Genomic DNA, 18,326 nt, shown 5'->3' with positions numbered 1-18,326 from the left:
CCTGTCTTCATTCCCTCAGTTCTCCTGACAGCTTCCCTGGGAAAGCTTCTGAAGAGCCTCCTCAAAACCTGTTTGTCCCATCTGACACCAAGATTTATTCTCATTATATTTAATGTTACTGTAACCAGTAATTTACTACAGAGTCTCAAACAATTGGCAATGAAAGAGGGTATGGGTCCAGACTCCACAGTGGGTGGTGTTTGTAACTGCATGCTCAGGAAAGAGCACAGTTAGAAAATTCCAAGAGTAGAATGTCACATCCATAAAATATTTTATATTGGCATCTCTACAACATCCACCTGTGAAGCACCAGTAATAATACACTCCTTTGAAAAGATTATGGGATTGTCACTGTTTTTATCTGGGTTATTCCACGACCCCACAAGCCCAAACAGAACCGCTGGAGGCCACAGTGCCCAAAGCACCTCAGCAGGGCCAGCAGATCCGAGGGAGCTCCGTAAATACCTCAGCTTAACAGGCTCTCCTGGAGCACTGGAGAGCACAGGGAGAACACTCTGGACTCCAGCCTGGCTCGTTCTGCCCTGCTGAGCAGCAGCAGCAGCTCTAGGCTGGCCCTGAGCCCAACCATTCACCTCCACCTCCCGTCCCAGTGCTCCCAACAGCGAGTGGGTGACGCTGCTTTACCACCCGACCCCACTGTGGGAAGGGACTGAAGTGCTGCTGCACCTGCACTCCCTGGCACAGCCCTGCAGGTCTGTGGCTCCTGCATAATCCCAACCCAAAGTGCCCACAGGAATGGAAAGCTGAGGGCAGGTTGAGCCTTGGGAGGGATGTTGCAGGTTCCTCTCTCCTGGCTGCCTTTCCCTGATGGTGAGAATTGGCCTCAGGGATTCAGAAACACAAACAACCCTAAGGCAACAACTAATGCTGGCAACCCAATCAGGACACCACTGAAATAAGGTGGTTCTGAAGCTCATAAATCACAATACTGCTCAAAATTCATCTACTCACTCATCACAACCATTATTACAAACCAGACTTTTTATTATTATTTATTGCAAAGAAATACTCTCATCTCTCTCATAAAGGCATTTGCTCATAAAAAGCAACTCATTCTACTTTACCCATTCCTTCCTCTGAACTGCCAACATTCCCTTAGTTTTAACCACACCAACCTGTTACATTTGACAAGTTTTCCCAGAAAACAGCTCCTTTCAGGAAGAACTGTCCACTTACAACACCAGAAAGTAACAGCTGAACACTGACAATCATTTGACTCCAAGGAATATTCTGGGCCTGTGAACTTCCACGTTAAAGAAAAATTACTAAAGGCAAACACTCAAAAAACCCCAAGGTGGAAGGGGGGGATGAGAATGCAAGAATAGAGCTTTATAGAGCCTGAAGAAATAAAAGGATGAAACAAAATGCTAAACTAAAAAGGCCAGGGAATGTATCCCTTGTGAGGTTTCCCTGGTAAATGGTCAGGGAAGTGGCAAGTGCAAGAGCCCAGCAGAGCAGGGATTGTGAGGCTGCCCTGCCCCTGACAAACCTGTCTGCACAACATGATGCTGGTGAGTTCTTAACTCACCAAAAAAAGGGGAACTTCAACCTTTAATTTTGAATGCCTACAGGATTATCTGCTGGAGAAATAATGCCATTTATACATCATCTTATATGACCTAGATATGCAACAATATGAATGCTTTATATAGAATCCCAGAGTCACTTCAGTAGGAAAAAATATATAAGATTAAACCTGACCATATATTCCCATCACTCCAGGAGGGAAGGCTATGCCTGTACCCATTTCCCAGACAGGCACAGAGGTTTGGACACCTTCCTTCAGTTTTGATGGTGCTCATCCAAGTATTTCCTTGTTTTCATCCTTTCCCCCCTGTCCAGCACATCCACACAGCCAGGATTTGTGTGTGTGTGTCACCTGAACAGCCCAGGCAGCAATCTGGCTTTTCCAGTTCCAGCAGACCTTTCTAGTTTAGTGTTCCAAGGTTCCTTGGACTGCAAACAATTAGCTGCTGTCTTTAATTTCCCTGGATAGCTCAAGAAGAGAAACTTCACCACCAGAAAAGGTTTGCAGGTCAACAAACCCCAGGGCTCAGGAGAAGAGCAGAGACACCAGAGCACCAGGAGTGTCCTGCAGAAAGCACCTGCAGCCAATCCCTCCAGGTGAGAGCCCTGCCCTTATAGAACTGCTCAGACAATATTCTAGAAGCAGACAATGAGGTTATCCAAGAGTATTTTAATGCCCTTCTGCTTCATTTATCTCGGGGTTTGAGCAGAGGGTTTGTTTGGAACTCAAGGCCATCCCAATCTTAGCAGGAGAATTTCAGGAATTAGTTTTCTCTTCAGAAAGCACAGGCAGAAAATGAAGTGGTACAAGCTGGCTGGCCTGTGCTTACACCGAACTCATCTCTGGCCAGACTTCTTGTCAAGACTCAGATGCCTGCCAGGGGAAGATTGGAGCACAGAGCAGAAATCATTCCATGCAATCCACTCTGGTCAAGTTAGTTAAGATTTAAATTAACAATTCAATGATTTATGCTAACTTTCCCTGACCACCTTGTTGCATTTGCTAAAGGGACACTACTTCTACCCTCTGAGGAGATCATAAAGAGAAGATGGAAAGATCCAGGGCTGCACAAGGATCGACTCCCACTGTTTTTCTTGGCCAGAGCCAGAGGGATTTGCCAGCTTGGTGCTGCACAGGTCCAGTGATCTCCAGGGGACTCAGCTGAGTCACAGACAATGTGTGAGGCCAAGGAGGGAGAAAAGGATCACATGAGCATTTCCTACCTCCTTCAGCCTCCTTGGCTGCCAGGAACCATTCCCTGGCAGGGACTGATAAAAACAGCACCACGGAAGATGCTCGAACTCTCAAGTAATAATGACCCCTTCCTAAACTCCATGCTGATACAATTAGAAACTCAGCAATCCAGTAAAAATGGTTTAAAGCAATCTATTCAAATGAAGACCCAAACCCTGTTAATTAATTGGACAAAACAGAGGAGGAGCCACTAAGAACATAAACAGCACTAGAAGCCTCACTGCAAAAACGCTGAAGCTGCTTTTGACTGTCGAGGAAGATCCACACAACTCAGGAATAACAATGTGTGCCCTATTTCTGCTATCAAAATGAAAGCCACACACTGTTCCATTATCTCCTTTCACAGAGGCTTTGAGAAATCCAAAGCATCTCAATATTTATGGCAAGATAAGTGGTGAAAACACTGCAGGAGTTTACTGGGACAATGCAAGCCCAAGTCCTAAATTTCCAGAGTTGTTAACTTGCAGAAAGAATCTTCACAAGTAAAACAAATACAGCTGATCCAGAGGCATCATCCTTAATTTGTAAACAGCTTGAAACAAAAACCTCAGGAATTTTCTATTGCCCTTTTTTTTTTGTTTTGTTTTAATCTTGTTAATATTTGTTCATGGGGATTCACGAGGAGACCCCCCCTCAGTGGCCACTTCTCCATCTTTTAAAAGGAGGAGAGGTGGAAAAGAGAAACAAAAACACAATGAAAGGCTTAAACCAGGCTTATTACCCCCAGCAAGTGATGGAAATTAAAGCATCAGGGAACAACAAGTCTACAAAACCCTTTAAAAGGTGACAAAACCAGTGGTATGATGGATTTATGATATTTAAAGGGGGAGAGGGGAGAAGAAGTAAAAAGCCCTAAAAACCCTTTTGAAAAACAAGCCCACCAAGAATTTAGGATTTCAGCTCTCTAATCCCCCCTGGGCAAGATCTCAAATGGGTATTTGTGCAGCTTATTTTTAGATCTATTCCTTTCCCCTGATATATTTGATCACATGGCACTGGGGAATACATTCTATTCATTTTATATTCATTTTAATCAAGTTGATATGACAATATCCTTTCCTGAATCTCAGATTTTACCTTTGAAGTTATCCTTCAGTTATCCACAACATCAGGTGTGGTTTGATCTTTTTCAGTGTGTAACTATATATATATATATATATATATATATATATGCAAAATGGTTGGGTTTGCAATACAAAGTGCTCCCTGAATTCAAAGGGCATTAAAAAGTGCAAGTACTGAGTTACTAAAGTTGAATTTCCCTGGCAATTAGTTGTGCAGTACATACTTTTGTCCCCTTGTGGACTGGTTTTAATATAAAGTTTTAAGGCACATTGTGCATAAATTTAATGATGCCAAAGTTCCCTGAAAAGTCCAGTGGATTTGGCTGATTCTGTTCATCCCACACTGCCCTGTCCAAGGACTGCACATCTGCCAGAAGCATCTTCATAAAACCTGATTTATCATTTCTGAAGCAAATAATTTGCCCACAGGAATGCCAAAATGCTGGCTTTTGAAAAACTCAATACATTTAACCTTTGAAAATGCCTCTTCTGGTGCAGATAAAATCACCACCAATGTGAGAAACAACCCTCACATGTGCAAATTTCAAAGGATCACGGAGCACCTGCAAGATTTATTTTAGTTTAAAGAATGTTCAAGTATTGCCTGTACCAAAACCTTCTGAACACCAAACACTCCACTGGGAAAAAAACACATTGTTTCACAGATCAACTTTAGTTAAAAATAATTACCAATCTGCTACATAGAGGGAGGAAACAAAAGTCTGCCTATTTATCTTCAAATCACCCCCTGAGTGAGTGACTCTGGATTTTTTTCTGTGAATTCCCAGCCCTCTGCCAGCACAGCAGAGTAGGGAAGACAAACCCATCTTTAGAACAGCTTTTCCCTCAAGAGTTTGAGAGGAAAGACACAAAACCCAGACACAGAGGAGACCATAAGTTATTAAAGCACAAGTAAGTAGAGCAAAAATAATCCCAGCTCTGTGTCCTTCACAGCCAGACTTTTTGTGGGGGAAAAAAAAAATAAAAATCAAACTTTCAACACATTTTCTGGAAACAGAAGGTAGGAAATTCTGTCTGAGGCAAAGAATTGGGATCTCAGCAGCTTCAGGCTGCCCATCACATCGTGGGGAAGCATCTGAATGATCCCCCACTCAGTGCTGAGCGTGTGACTGAGAACAAACATGAAGGGTAGAGATTAAAAAAGGTGAGAGTACAAAAGATGCCCTGCCTCCTTTACAAGATCACCTGACACTACTGGGGCATTTATAACCCAGAGAAACTCCAAATGATCAAACATTCGCTCTTTTTTTACAAGTGGGAAAGGAGAGCACAGGGAACAAAGGGCAGCAAGAATTAATCCTTAAAGCATCAGCTCACAACTCATCAGAGCCCCACATTCTGAAGGACTACCAAGAGACATCACAAGGGTGTTCTTGGCAAGATGTAACACCATCAACAGTGCTCCCAGTCCCCTCTAAAGACACTGGCTACTATCTTAGCATTCACTGTGACCTGCCTTTTATTAAAAAACAATCTATTTTCCTGTGAAAATCCAGAAGGGTTTTATTATCATTTCAGATTCAGTTTTTCAGGTAAAAAAAACAGGGTACAATGCCCTCACTACCAAGGGTTTGATTACTCTGTATGTTTTGAGATACATTTTTATCTGAAGACCAACCAGAAACAGTACAGAGTGTGAAACACATGAAGACAGGCATGCCTTGCTATTTTGACTTTGTTTACACTGCAGAAGTGTTCAATGCACCATTTTCTGCATTTCTGTGTTGAATATCTTGGAGTGCCTCTAAAAATGTCAGCTGCAAAGGCAAAGCATCCAAGCAGTACCTGGCAGCCAAAGAGCACCCAAGCAGTGATAAACCACGACCAGTGTCCCGTCATAAAACCAGTTCAGCTTCTCCTCAGTGACTTCTACAGGCAACTGGAGGGTTCTCATTAAAATTCCCTTCCTTTTCCTCACATTCATGTGTTTTAGGCACATTGATATGAAGCCTGAGGCCTTGGGTTTTTCTTCCTTTTGATATACAGATTATGAGAATATTAATTTTGGGTAAACAGAACGGATGAATTACACGGTTTTCAGCAATCTGCTAACAGAACAACGAGCCATGGAGTCACCTAAAGAAAGAACAGCTCCAGGATCTATTTAAAACCCATCCAACCCAGTATATCACTGCTCAGAAATGGCCCCTTTACTCACATGATGATCCTCCTGTTGAGGAACCAGTATTTCCTCCTGTGCCTGTCGTACCCGATGGGCTCGTGGCGGATGTAGGGCTTGTTTTTTTGGATCTCGGCGACGCAGTCGGTCACTCCGGGCACCTTGTGTGCCACGCACACCTCACACTGCCACTCGTCCTCGGGCACCTCCTCCAGGGGGGGTTTGACGCACTCCAGGTGATAAACGGCCGAGCAGGTCTCACAGCACAGCAAATCCCCCAGTTTGTGACACACCCTACAGTGATCATCGTACTGAATGACCCCTTCCGACATTAACTCCTCCCGGGCAATGTTTGTGGTGAGGAACTGATCCACTAAGAACTGCAGGACTTTGATTTTATTCTCTACTGGTCCATAAGGATAGTCCTCTGTCTCTTGGTAAGGAAGAACATGATGGTATTCCTTGTCACTCTCACAATAAACCCGCAGGACCTCAGGCCACGTCATTCCATCTATGAAATACAAAGTGGAATTAACGCTATCTTTGAGGTCAGCAGGTCCAAAGGTAGTATTTGAAGTGTCTTCTTCACGTAAAACTGCTTTTAAAAGCACTATGTGCATCTCTGCCATAAGTGTGCACTGCTCTTGACTTACCAGAGCAGCACAGAAGTCCTCAAAACGAAAAGGAGAGAGGCGTAAAACAGTGCCAAAGTTCCTCAGTACCTCATAGATGGCAATGACATTCATGATATGCTCACTAGGCACCATTAAGTCCTCTGAGGATTTGGGAAATTCCAAGGGGGGGATGTCTTTCTCTTCCAGGATGGGAGAACGAGGCCGATGTGCTCTTTGTCTTCTCCTACCTGCAATAAAAAAAAAAAACCACAGTCAGGATTTTGCTCCTCAAGGGTCAAAGTGTTTAAACATCAGTGATTGTCTCACTCTGAACTACTGGAAATGAAGGATTCACAAGCTTCACAGTGACATGAGCGTGATAACTCAGCCAATGATCTCGAACGGAAATAAAACCCCAGATAGCTGAAGTTTTGTTTTAGAGCAGTTGCATTTCCTTTACAATATGCATCTTCTAAATCCTTAAAATGACATCTAGAAATTTCATTGTTGGAATTACTTTGAAAGAAAGCCATTCCCTCATAATTTAGAGATTCTTCTCATTTTTTCTTCAGCATGATTGGTTTCAGTTTGAAGCACCAAGCTCCAAACAACAGATATTTTGTACTGAAATATTGCAAGCTCTTCTCCTACCCAGCAATAGATCCAGGAAAGCTCATTTCAAGCAGATGTCTTAGGATATCAATTTTAACCAGATTAAATTGCAAAAGAGAACCTAAAGCACTTTGTCCACTGCTTTCTATCTAGGAGATTTCACCTGGATAAGCTACAAGCCACAAACAAAAAAAAAAGTGATGTTTTATAAAAATATGTCAAAAATTCCTGATTTCTGAAAACAAACCAACCAACCAACCAAATCAACCAACCCAAAAAAAGTCCAACCCACTCTCATGCTTCAATAAAACAGGAGCAATGTCCACAGAGTAAGAGGCAAAATCGTGGAAGGACAAAGCTTAACACAAAAAGCTAAACTAAAGAGCTGTTTCACTACCTGAAAGACACTGAGCATAATTAATTCAGTCTCAGGTGCCAATTCAGATAAGAATTCCTTCTCTTTAATTCCATTATCCTCGATGCCAAGCAGGAGGAAATACAAAAGAGGAAAGTTTTTGCACAGGACACTACCAGACAGGTGAAATATTTTAATCATCTACCAAAATAACAAACTAAATATCCAGCAACATGCAACTATTTAGCAGCTAATGGGTAAGTTTTAGGATGCACTCATTAAAATGACATCCCTTTTTAGGAAAAAAAAACCCTTAATCAATTTTGGACAATCTCATAAACCATCACTTTGGTTTAATGAAGACCTGCTTAGGCAGAACCTGCTGAACCTTAAACACCATAATTAAAACTTTAATGCATTGAAAAGGGAAAAAAATGGTACCAGAAAGAAAAGATCCTTTAAAGAAACACCTTGATTCATCAGAAATGATTCTAGAAGAAAAATAAATCAATTCCTGAGCTGATATGGCAGAAGGACACCAGATAAACTCTCCCTTTCCAACTTTAAAGGATTAAATCTTATGCAACAGGTTCCACACTCAAACAGTATAGTTGAACTGCCAGATGTTTCCATGACAGAAGTAACGGGTCAACATCAGCTGAGGGTAAAAATAACTTGCCAAGTTTAGTGAAGTTGGAGTTGTGAGTGTGGAAAATGAAAGAATGCTTCTGTGACTGTCTCCCAACATGCATTAACCAGCGGAAAATGTTTAATCATGGCAAACACACCGAGACACAGGAGTGTCCCAGCCAGGCCCAAAGCAAGAGTTCTCGAGATGAAACTCAGCTTTTCTATCCCCATGACCCAAAATCACAGATTAATTAAACCACCAGTGGTTTGTGCAAAAATCCCACACATTGAACCACTGCAGGGTCCTGAACCTTCCTTCAATATTGGGGTGTCCCAGCTGGCCATGCAGGACACGGACAACACAAAACAGAGACCCTGAGATCACTGCTGGTCCTCACAGAGCCCAAATGTCACAAAGCCACTCGAGTTAGCAACTGGGATTCTTTGCAGTGCTTGCAGCTGGAGCAGAAAAACGTGTCTGTCACGCAGCAAAGCCACAGACCAGCCCTCCAAGAAATGAAGCAGCAAGGACATTCCCCCACTTCACCCAAATTCATCAGGGGTGACAAAGCCCAGCAGCTTCAGACAGAGACAAACTGCAGGGAAGAACCACTGCTGAAAGCAAAGCCTCTTTATTTCTTCTCAGGTGTTGAGGTTTTTCCCCTCCAACAAAATTCTCCTTGTTCTATGCACAGTTTCCCCCCCCTCTTTAAAAACCAGACTCCCAATACTGATACTCCCTTTGCTGATGTGTCTTTCCCAAGAGGTAACCACAGGTATGGAATCACAGAATAATTCTGCTTGGGAAAGACCTCCCAGATCAGCAACTGTCAACCCACCCATGTTCACCACCAAACCACGTCCTCAAGTGCCACATCCACTCATTCTCTGAACACTTCCAGGGGTGGTGACCCCACCACTTCCCTGGGCAGCTGTTCCAGTGCTTTACAACCCTTGCAGTGAAGAAAAAAATGTCTTAATACCTAATCTGCACCTCCCCTGGTGCAGTTGGAGGCCACTGTATTTGTTACATCCAAAAAGAACCCTAAAACCAGGCATTCCTGTATGAATCCCTGACACTTCCTCTATTGCAATCAGCTCATGTATTTCCATGTTTGCACAGACATCTCAAAAGTAATAATAAAGCCAATAGTTGGGACAGCAAGAAACACATCCTGCAGGATAAAACACGTGCTCCCCTTGTCCACTGCTCTGGTTACACCTCCCAGTTGTAGCACATTTAAATGTTGTGCCTCTCAACACTCCCCAGCCACGCTGTAAATCACACCCCAATCATTTCTCTCTGCACACACTGAACTGCTTTGAAGAATTCTGAACTGCACATGAACTGGTTTCCAGAGCTAAAAAAGGAAAGTATTCAGAGCTGTAGAATGTCTTAGAAAGAAACTGTATTTTCCTTGAATGAGTTGGTGGCACAGTGTTTCAGATCTTTCTCTGCTGGCTCTTTCCTTTCCCATTTCACTTTCAATTCGTTATTAACACTTGCTGTACCCAGGCTGAACAGAATTTGCAGTTGAGAAGGGAACCACAAAGTGTGATTTGGAAATTCAGAAATTCCAAGCAATTGGTGCTCACACCTGTTCCTGCTCAATGCATCAACAGGGAGCTCAAGGAACACTCCAGACACCTCCAGAGAAACAACAAAGACCTGCCCCAAACCCCAGACCAAGCAAGCCAAGCGGTGTAAGAATCTCCAGGGAAAAGGATGGATGTTCTCTGCCAAGGTGCTCAGAAATCTCAAAGCATCTCTAAGTGGCCACTGAACTGAGATTACAAGTGCAGGTCACTGGAATATGAGGTAACGGTGTCAAAGTGCTACAGGCTCTTGTTTTGGAGCTGAAATGTTTGTGTTCTACTGGTTGGGTGGACAACCTTCTTTCTTCACTGCTGGTTATCTGCATGAGCTCACACCCCACCCAGTTCACCCTGCTTGGAAGCACTTTCATTTCTGTAAAGGTTTTTGAAGATCACAGTCCGTGTTTATCCAACTGTGTCTCAGAAACACACACAAAAAAAAAATCCCTCAAACCTTGAAAAATGCCTTCCTACCACAAACACACCCAACTTTTCAAGGACAATCTCCTTTTCCACAAGGCAAATTGTCCAGTTTTGGAATTTGACATTCACTGGTAGACAGAAAAAAACCCAGCCCAGCAAAAAACTTGGGTTTCTTCATTCTGACTTTAAATTATTTTACAGATTTTAGAATTTGACAACAACTTTTTTTTTTATTTTACTTGTCACTTGTCAAGGATTTTGGCCTCCACAGGGAACGTTTGTTTCAAGGAAAAATTGCAGTTTGTACTATTTTGCCTGGAAGAAAAACCACCAAGAGGATTCCAGAGCAGGTGTAGGAGCAGGTTCCTTCTGCTCCGAGCACCACCTGACTGAGCAGACTTTAAACTGAACCACATCAACCTACTCTCAATTAAAGACATCTACCCTCAATTTACACACGCTGCAGCCTCCCAAAACGTGCTCAAGTTGAATTACATGCAAACTGGATACTTTTAAGATGGTTTTTGCATATTAACTAGGTCTCTGAATCAAATTTCCCCTCCAAGTTTGAGGTAGCACAAAGGGAGAAAACGTCCACTCCTGTACCACTCAAATTCCACAGCTTCACTTGGAAGGACAAGTGGATTTGCCTGGATTTGACTCCTGCTGCCACAAGTGGACTATTGACAGATCACCTTTAGTGTCTCAACATTGTATTTCTATGCAGCACAAACTTCTTTTAACTGCACTTCCTTCACCAGTTGTCCCCCAAAGTGCCCAAGCAGCTGCACTGGTTCCCTGTCCCTACCTGGAATTCTCTGGTTGAAGAGCTGCCTGTAATTAAGATTAAAGAGTAAACACTTTTATTCCCGTGGTACATTTAATTATAGATATTGATAATTACAGCCTACACTTACAATAATCTACTAAAATAATTTATGTGACAAATGTTGAAGCAAACACAGGAATGATACTCGAAATAAAATGAAGTTACTGAAGTAACAATCTGAACACCCAGAACCAGAATTTACTTAAAAAGTAAAAAGAATTTACTTGCTATTCAACCTATTTGGTTCAAATGCTGACCCTTGCAAAATTTAGCAACAAAAAGGAGCTTGAAAGGACCAAAAGTGGTGGCTGCACTGGTATGACCTGAAAAATAAACACTGGGTCCACCCTTTCTTGGTCTGAAAGCTCAAAATTGGTCTGTAAAAACTTTCCCTTCCTCATCATTTCTTAGAGCAGACCGCCCCCTCTCCTTCATTTTCCTTCCTCCTGTACACTCCTGAACTCCCTGGTTTGGTTTTAATCAACACACCCTCCTTGTCCCCTCTTGCTGCTTTGCCCCAGGGACTGATCAGCCACACATCTTGTTGGATGGCACTGATGAAAATGCACAAGAGAAGGTTTTTTGGGGTTTTTTTCTTGCCTTTCCCACCAGAATGCACAAACTGGAGAGAGCTGCCTGTTTGTCACAGCAATATCCAAGCTGGTTCCTTAATTAAAAGTCAACCCCTTGGGAGAACATTTGCTCAGCTTACACCAAAGAAGAAAAAGCAGTGAAAGGAATGAGTTTAACATAAAATAAGAATATATTATGAAAAGCAGTAGCCGAAATAGAAGAGTCTAAATCTTTTCCTTGGGATGGGCCAGAATTAAAGTTTTTGACTTCTACAAATACACTTTGAAAAATGCCAACCTGATAATCAACGTGTTTCTAATATTCACAAGTGCAACAGTCTCTTCCAGAAAGAAAATTCTGAAAGAATAAGATTGTGGTTGTAACTACTTGTAGGTGCAGCTCCAATTTGAGTTGCAATAATCACACCAACCCCAATTTATTTATTTTTGCCTGGGAAAAAAAAGTAAAAAACCGCCAAACATAAACCAGATTAAACTTAATCTTAAACCAACATTAAAAATGAGACATTCCAAGCACCACAAAAGCTTTGGAAGTTGAAATACAAAGGGAAAAATAACTGGTTATGAGACTACATCCTGAGTGCCCCCCTATCACACAAATTCTCACGTTAAGTTTGACTCCTGCCTTGCCCTGTACAAAACCACAACTTTATGTTCTTTTAAAACCTTAAAACTTTTGGTTGTTTTTTCTCAGCTTGTGCACCTGTCAGCAGTACATTTTTAAATTAAACCAGGGTTCTCCACGGATTTTACATTAGGAATTTCATCCCCCACCATTGTGGCCACCAGCACAAGTCAGGAGTACAAACCCACCGTGTTCTGTGGCATCATCTGAACATCTGGAGAATTAATGTCCTCCCACTGTCATCCTGAGAAGGACTCACAGGAACAGCCCCTTCATGCCTTGAACCCAGGCAAAAAAAAACCACCCAAAAATACAGGTAGCACTGACATGATGATTTTCAGGAACAATTTGACAGTTCCTCAGGAAGGACACTCTGCTCAGTTGTAACTCATGTCGGAAGTTTGAGAGCCCTGAGAGTCAGTCCCAACCTAAAATCCACCTTATTCACCTTACACCAGTTCTATGGAAAAAAAAGATCAGTTATGGAATTTTACTGCAGATCTACAAAAAACAAAACAAAAGTTTGCACAATAAACTCATCAGCAGCCCATCAAATTATCCTCCCTTTTTGATAAGGGTGAGGTACCTGCAGCTCAGAGCTCCCCAGACGACCCAAGTGACAAACACCCTCTGCAGACAAACTGCCAATTTACAAGTCAATAGAGCAGGATCAGCCCCAGATTTACTGCTCTGGCCTTCACAGTTTCTTTGTTAGGATTCTCTCCTACATTTTCCATGAGTGGCACGATGAGCCAGTGATCGTTGCCTCTCGAGTGCAAATCAAAGTGCAGATCACTGAGTGGTAAAATAAGAGCACACTGGGTTTAATTTAGAGAGGGGGTACCCCAGGTAAGGTGTCTGGAGCCTGGTAAATCTGCTCTCCCTGCACACAAAAGAGGCTGCATATCTTACTGTCCCATCTCAATGTCTCCACTCCAGCAATTCCTCAAGAGCAGGAAAAACGTTAAGGTAAAAAAAAAATCACTACAGGCACACAAAATGCTGCTTTCACTCAGAAGGAAAAGGTGAAGTAACCAGTTAATAGCAGGGATGGTCAAGTCCTGCAGGTGCTCAGACTAATAAAATCCATCGAAAAATATTATTTAATGGATTTTAGGATAAGTATTTTGGCTCCCAACTCGAGCTCGTTGGACAGATTGATGATGATGATCTCAGCCACAACCTAGATGTACAGTTCCTCCTAAAGCTAATTTTTCTAGGTTTTGAGGAAGAAAAAGAAAGAAACAGAAAATGAAGGACTTCCAGGCACCTGGATTAAACCCTTCCCTTAAAATTCTGCGACAAATGGAAAATACTTGTGGTAACTACAATGCAAGGGTGACAAACCTAAAGTCGAATTTACAGTGGACAGGGAATGGCAACAATGTTGAGTGATCCAAGATGTACAGGACACCTGTCCTAAGAGTACCTCCACCTGCTGGGGATGCCCAGGGGGAAGAGACATCACACACACAAAATCTGGGTGAAATCAGAAGTGTCATATGCATTCACTGTCCCATTATTAAGTGATATATTAAAGGCATTTTACCTTTCCTAAGATTCTGCTGCTTTAAAGACTTTAATAATAACAACAACATAGTAAAAAAGTATCCCTACATTCAAGTTCAAGATAAATCAAACTCCCCATCAGAGCATAAAAACTGAGCCTTTCTTGGCTTGAGACACAGCTCTGTGATCTTTTAATTCATTGTTCAATGGAAGTTTGAAAAGACTGCACAAAGAGTCACCCATTTAAGTGGGATGTGATTTATGTGTAAAAGCTTGGTTGGTAGGGGAGTTTGACTGGGAGGGCAATTTTTTAATATCCTGCTCTCAAAAAATAAACTCTTCAGCCCCTAAGACTGTATCCTGAGAGTGCTGTAATGCAGGTTGCAAATGACTGAGGGAAGATAAAAGGAGAAGGGTTGTTCATCATCTGCTCTGGTAAAAAACTGCAGGATTCTGTCAGGAGAGAGTTTAACCCAAGGCAGGAGATGCACCTTCAAGGCCTCCAGTTCACCAGGAGCTCCATCACTGTCCTACAATTGGTCTGGTGTGAAGACAAAGATAAGAAAGGAAAAACCCCCAAATCCAAACACAGCTCTGGCTCAGGGGGCACCAAACACCCCTGGGTCAAACAGCTCTGGAGCCCCTGCAGAAACATTTAACTCTGACACATCTGTGACTGTAACTGCACTGCCACTGTCCCACACAGAGCTGATGTTGATGAACCTTTCCAGTGCTGCTCTGATGCCCAGCATCTCTCCCTGGATCGTGCCAAGACTGGCATTCCCAGCAGTGCCACCACACAGGGATCCGTCCAGGAGAGGAACAGGCTGAGCTGAGCCAGTGAAAAGTTTATATTTTCTTTGCAAAAGGGCACCAGAACGTCTGGGAGGGAGAATTTGAGGCAAATATTGAACTAATGGGAACCACCAGTAAAATCACCAAAACATCAACATAGCTGTTTAAAACTCCCAAAAACTCAGCATAAAGGAAAAGCACCCAAGGGTGAAAATGCTGACACTTGCACTTGTCCTAAAGAAATCAACTGAAGTCATCCTGAGCAGGTGAGAAATAAACACACAAATGATCAAAATGGTTTCTGATACACCTAAATACCACATAAAACCTGTCTCTGCTTGTACAACAATGCACACAGAGCTGTCCTGGGATTTGCCAAAACCCTGAGCACATTTCAAAGACTGCATCCACCCATTCCCTGCACAACTCCTTTGAAATCTGGATGCTCATGTGAAAAGTATTTTCCCAACCTAGCCAGTTCAAATCACAAATAGATTATTTCCCTGACATGAGCACAGCCAAAAAGTAATAAAAATTAAAGTTGCCACAACTAAGCAGAAAATGAAGAGTTAAAAGTCAAGAGAGTGCTTTAAAGCTTTCTTCTTCTGTGAAGCCAGATCTCAAGCTTTAAAGTCATAAAAATATTCCAGAAATTTCAATTTGATTGCAGGACATCCCTGCAACAGGTAAACTAACTTCTTAAAAATTATCTCCAAATTAAATTCATTTAGCAATGCATGTATTTAGTTGGATTCCTTTACATTCTTGAGCATAGGGATACAGGCTAAAAAATATACAGACAAACACACAGAGCCTTTTAAAGGACTATTATGAAGTCAGAGAATGAGCTGATAGCCTGAACTCACCAAAATAAAAACAAATGACACATTAGCAGCCAGCACTTCCCCCCTTTTAAGAAGTCATCAGGTAACTACTGGAAACTACATTCCTGTTTTCAATTAAGATGCAATGCATTTACACCAACAACCTGTTCCTTCCCCCTTACAAACTGGCCAAACACTCCCACACCAGCAGTGTCTGAAGTTCTAGAGCCCAACTCACCACAGGTGCTTAACTACTCTCCTGGTTCAGGGACTTTAAAAAAAAAAAAATTAAAAATTCAAATATTCTAAGCTTGAACTCCATTCTAGAACGAGTTCCAAAAAATCCAAAGTGCTTAAGTTTAAATAAAAGAATTTTGGAAGCTTGAAACCTACACGGTTAATGAACCAATTAAGGGCACACAGAAGAGCAGGCCTTAAAAAATTGTGCCCAAATTTACCACTAGAATGAAAAAAAAACCAAAACAAAACCACAATGATGTTTAACGAGTTGTAACCCCAGCACAAGTTTTAAAGGTTGCTGTATCTTAAGATAAACGCAGCATTTAAACCCAAGACTTTTGACTCAACCTCCACCTTTTAATCTTCGTGCTTAACTAAGACAAGGTTTACACCCTTGCAATGAGGCCCTGTGCACTTTTCCCTAAACTATAACAATGCAATCTCCATTTTGAACAATGCACCTCATTTCCCTCCTTGGAAAGCTACTTTTGTCTTAAAGCCAGTAAATGCTGGATCCAGTTGTAGCTCTGATTCCAAGAGCCTGAAAATTGTCAGTGTTTCTGGGGTTTTCGTTTTTTGGGTTGTTTTTTTTTAGGCCACTTCCAAGTTGCATGTGCCTCCTTTCCTTTCAAGTTACATTTGCAAGCACAAGCCATCTCTTCCTGTGTTTAATTGAAAGGACCTCTTTGCAAGGCGTGCCTGTCGCTTCCCCTGCTCTTAAATCTAAAGCGAAATGCTCCACGCACTTCTGACATCGCCTGCAACACGTTCTGGTGGGTCATTTCTGCAGGCACCACAATCCACGCGCGTTATTTGCAAAGCATCCCCCTTGTTACAGCCAGTCCTGCCCGCCCTCCTCCCTCCTCTCGGTGCGTGTGTTTGCGAGCATCTTGCGATGCTCCCGCATCCGTGGCGTTGCCAGTGGTTATCTGCACCCCCCTGTCCCCGGGAGTGCTCGCAGAGATCCCTCGCACCGCGCCTGGGAGCGCGGACTGGATTAGCAAACCCAGAGGGAGCGTGCGAGGGACCCCTCGACTTGTTTGAGTTCGCCCACGGGCTCTCTACCTGGGGTGCTGCTGTAGGTGCTGTGGCTCCTGAAGCTGCTCTCAGTGCAATAACTGGCGTCGTCCTCATCCTCCATCTCCTCGGGGTAGTCGGAGTCGTCGTCGTCCTCCTCCTCCATTATCTCCTCCTCTTCTTCCTCCTCGGAGTCCTGGTTATCCTCGGGGTCTCCCTCCTCCTCCTCCTCGGACACCATGCTCTCCTCCTCCTCCTCGCTCTCATGATCGTCGTACACCACTTTGCTGATGCTCCTCCTGGACGAGGCAGCCCTGCCTTGGCTGTTGCAGCTGCCTCCTGCGCCTCCTCCTCCTACCCCTGCTCCTGCCGCCCCGGCCCTGCCCCTGCCCTTACCGCCGCTGCCTCCCCCACCGGGGGTGCCGCCGCCGCCGCCCGCCTTCCTCTTGCCGCCCCCCCTGGGCGAGGCGGCGGCGGGCGGCGAGGCCTGGGCAGCGCCGGCTCCCTTCTGCTTGGGCCCCGCCGTCTCCGCCTGGGCCGCGGCCGCCCACCTGCCGCGGCTGCTGCCGCGCTGCCGGGAGCGCAGCCCGCCGATGGGGCCCGCCGGGGCCGGGGCGCTCGCCGGAGCGCCGGCCGCCGCCGGCTGCTGCTGCTTGGGCGGCCTCCCGCGCCGGCCCTGCATCGCTGGGCGCTGGCCGAGGGAAGGGGAAGGGAGGCGGCGGAGGGGGCGGGTTGGTGGTGGAAAGGGCGGCTCGGGAGGGCGCTCGGAAGTCCGGACAGGCGGCTACGGGAGGGCTCGGCGCCCCGCTCGGGCGCGGGGCCGGGCCGGGGGCCGGGCCGGGAGGGCCGCGGCTCAGCGCGAATCGCCGGCGCCCCGCTCCGGATCGCCGCCGGCCGCCATCTTGTTTCCCCGCCTGCGCCTCGGCCGCTCGCGCTGACTGGGGGAAGCGGCACCAGGCCCCGAGCGCGCTCACGTGACCGCCCGCGCGCGCCGCGCGCCGCCGCCGCCAGGGGGCGCGCCCGGAGAGGCTGAGGGGGAAGCGCTGAGGGACGGGGAGAGAGAGCAGCGACACGGCGGGATACACCGGGATACGGCGGGATACAGCGGGATACACACACCGGGACACACACACCGGGATACACCGGGATACGGCGGGATACAGCGGGATACACACACCGGGATACACACACCGGGACACACACCGGGACACACACCGGGATACACCAGGACACACACACCGGGATACAGCGGGATACACACACCGGGATACAGCGGGATACACACACCGGGATACAGCGGGACACACCGGGATACAGCGGGATACACACACCGGGATACAGCGGGATACACACCGGGATACACCGGGATACACCGGGATACACACCGGGATACACACCGGGATACACCGGGATACAGCGGGATACACCGGGATACACCGGGATACACACACCAGGATGGACACACCGGGATACAGCGGGATACACACACCGGGATACACCGGGATACACCAGGATACACACCGGGATACACACCGGGATACACACACCGGGATACACCGGGATACACACACCGGGATACACCGGGATACATCGGGATACATCGGGATACACCGGGACACACACCGGGATACACACACCGGGATACAGCGGGATACAC

At 44.9% G+C, this 18,326-nt stretch overlaps 1 protein-coding gene across 12 annotated transcripts in view; it reads right to left on the bottom strand.

The window, feature by feature from the left end:
- The window catches only part of BPTF (bromodomain PHD finger transcription factor), a 48,994-nt gene extending 31,643 nt beyond the window's left edge, over positions 1 to 17,351 (bottom strand). For 8 of the 12 annotated variants that reach the window (XM_050318973.1, XM_050318978.1, XM_050318974.1 and 5 more), the window contains exons 1-2: positions 16,718 to 17,024; positions 6,047 to 6,869 (exon numbers count right to left, since the gene is read on the bottom strand). In XM_050318973.1, coding sequence (XP_050174930.1) covers positions 6,047 to 6,869; positions 16,718 to 16,910 — 1,016 coding nt within the window. In that variant the 5' untranslated portion in view covers positions 16,911 to 17,024. Of the gene's footprint in view, positions 1 to 6,046; positions 6,870 to 16,717 lie in introns of those variants that run through there. The other 4 variants (XM_050318970.1, XM_050318971.1, XM_050318972.1 and 1 more) reach the window with 2 other exon arrangements.
- Positions 17,352 to 18,326: the final 975 nt, after the last annotated feature.

Source organism: Myiozetetes cayanensis, unplaced genomic scaffold (assembly GCF_022539395.1).
Source record: "Myiozetetes cayanensis isolate MyiCay16 unplaced genomic scaffold, myiCay2020 scf22, whole genome shotgun sequence".
NCBI classification, from domain to species: Eukaryota; Metazoa; Chordata; class Aves; order Passeriformes; family Tyrannidae; genus Myiozetetes; species Myiozetetes cayanensis.
This window is presented reverse-complemented; position numbering and strand designations above follow the sequence as displayed.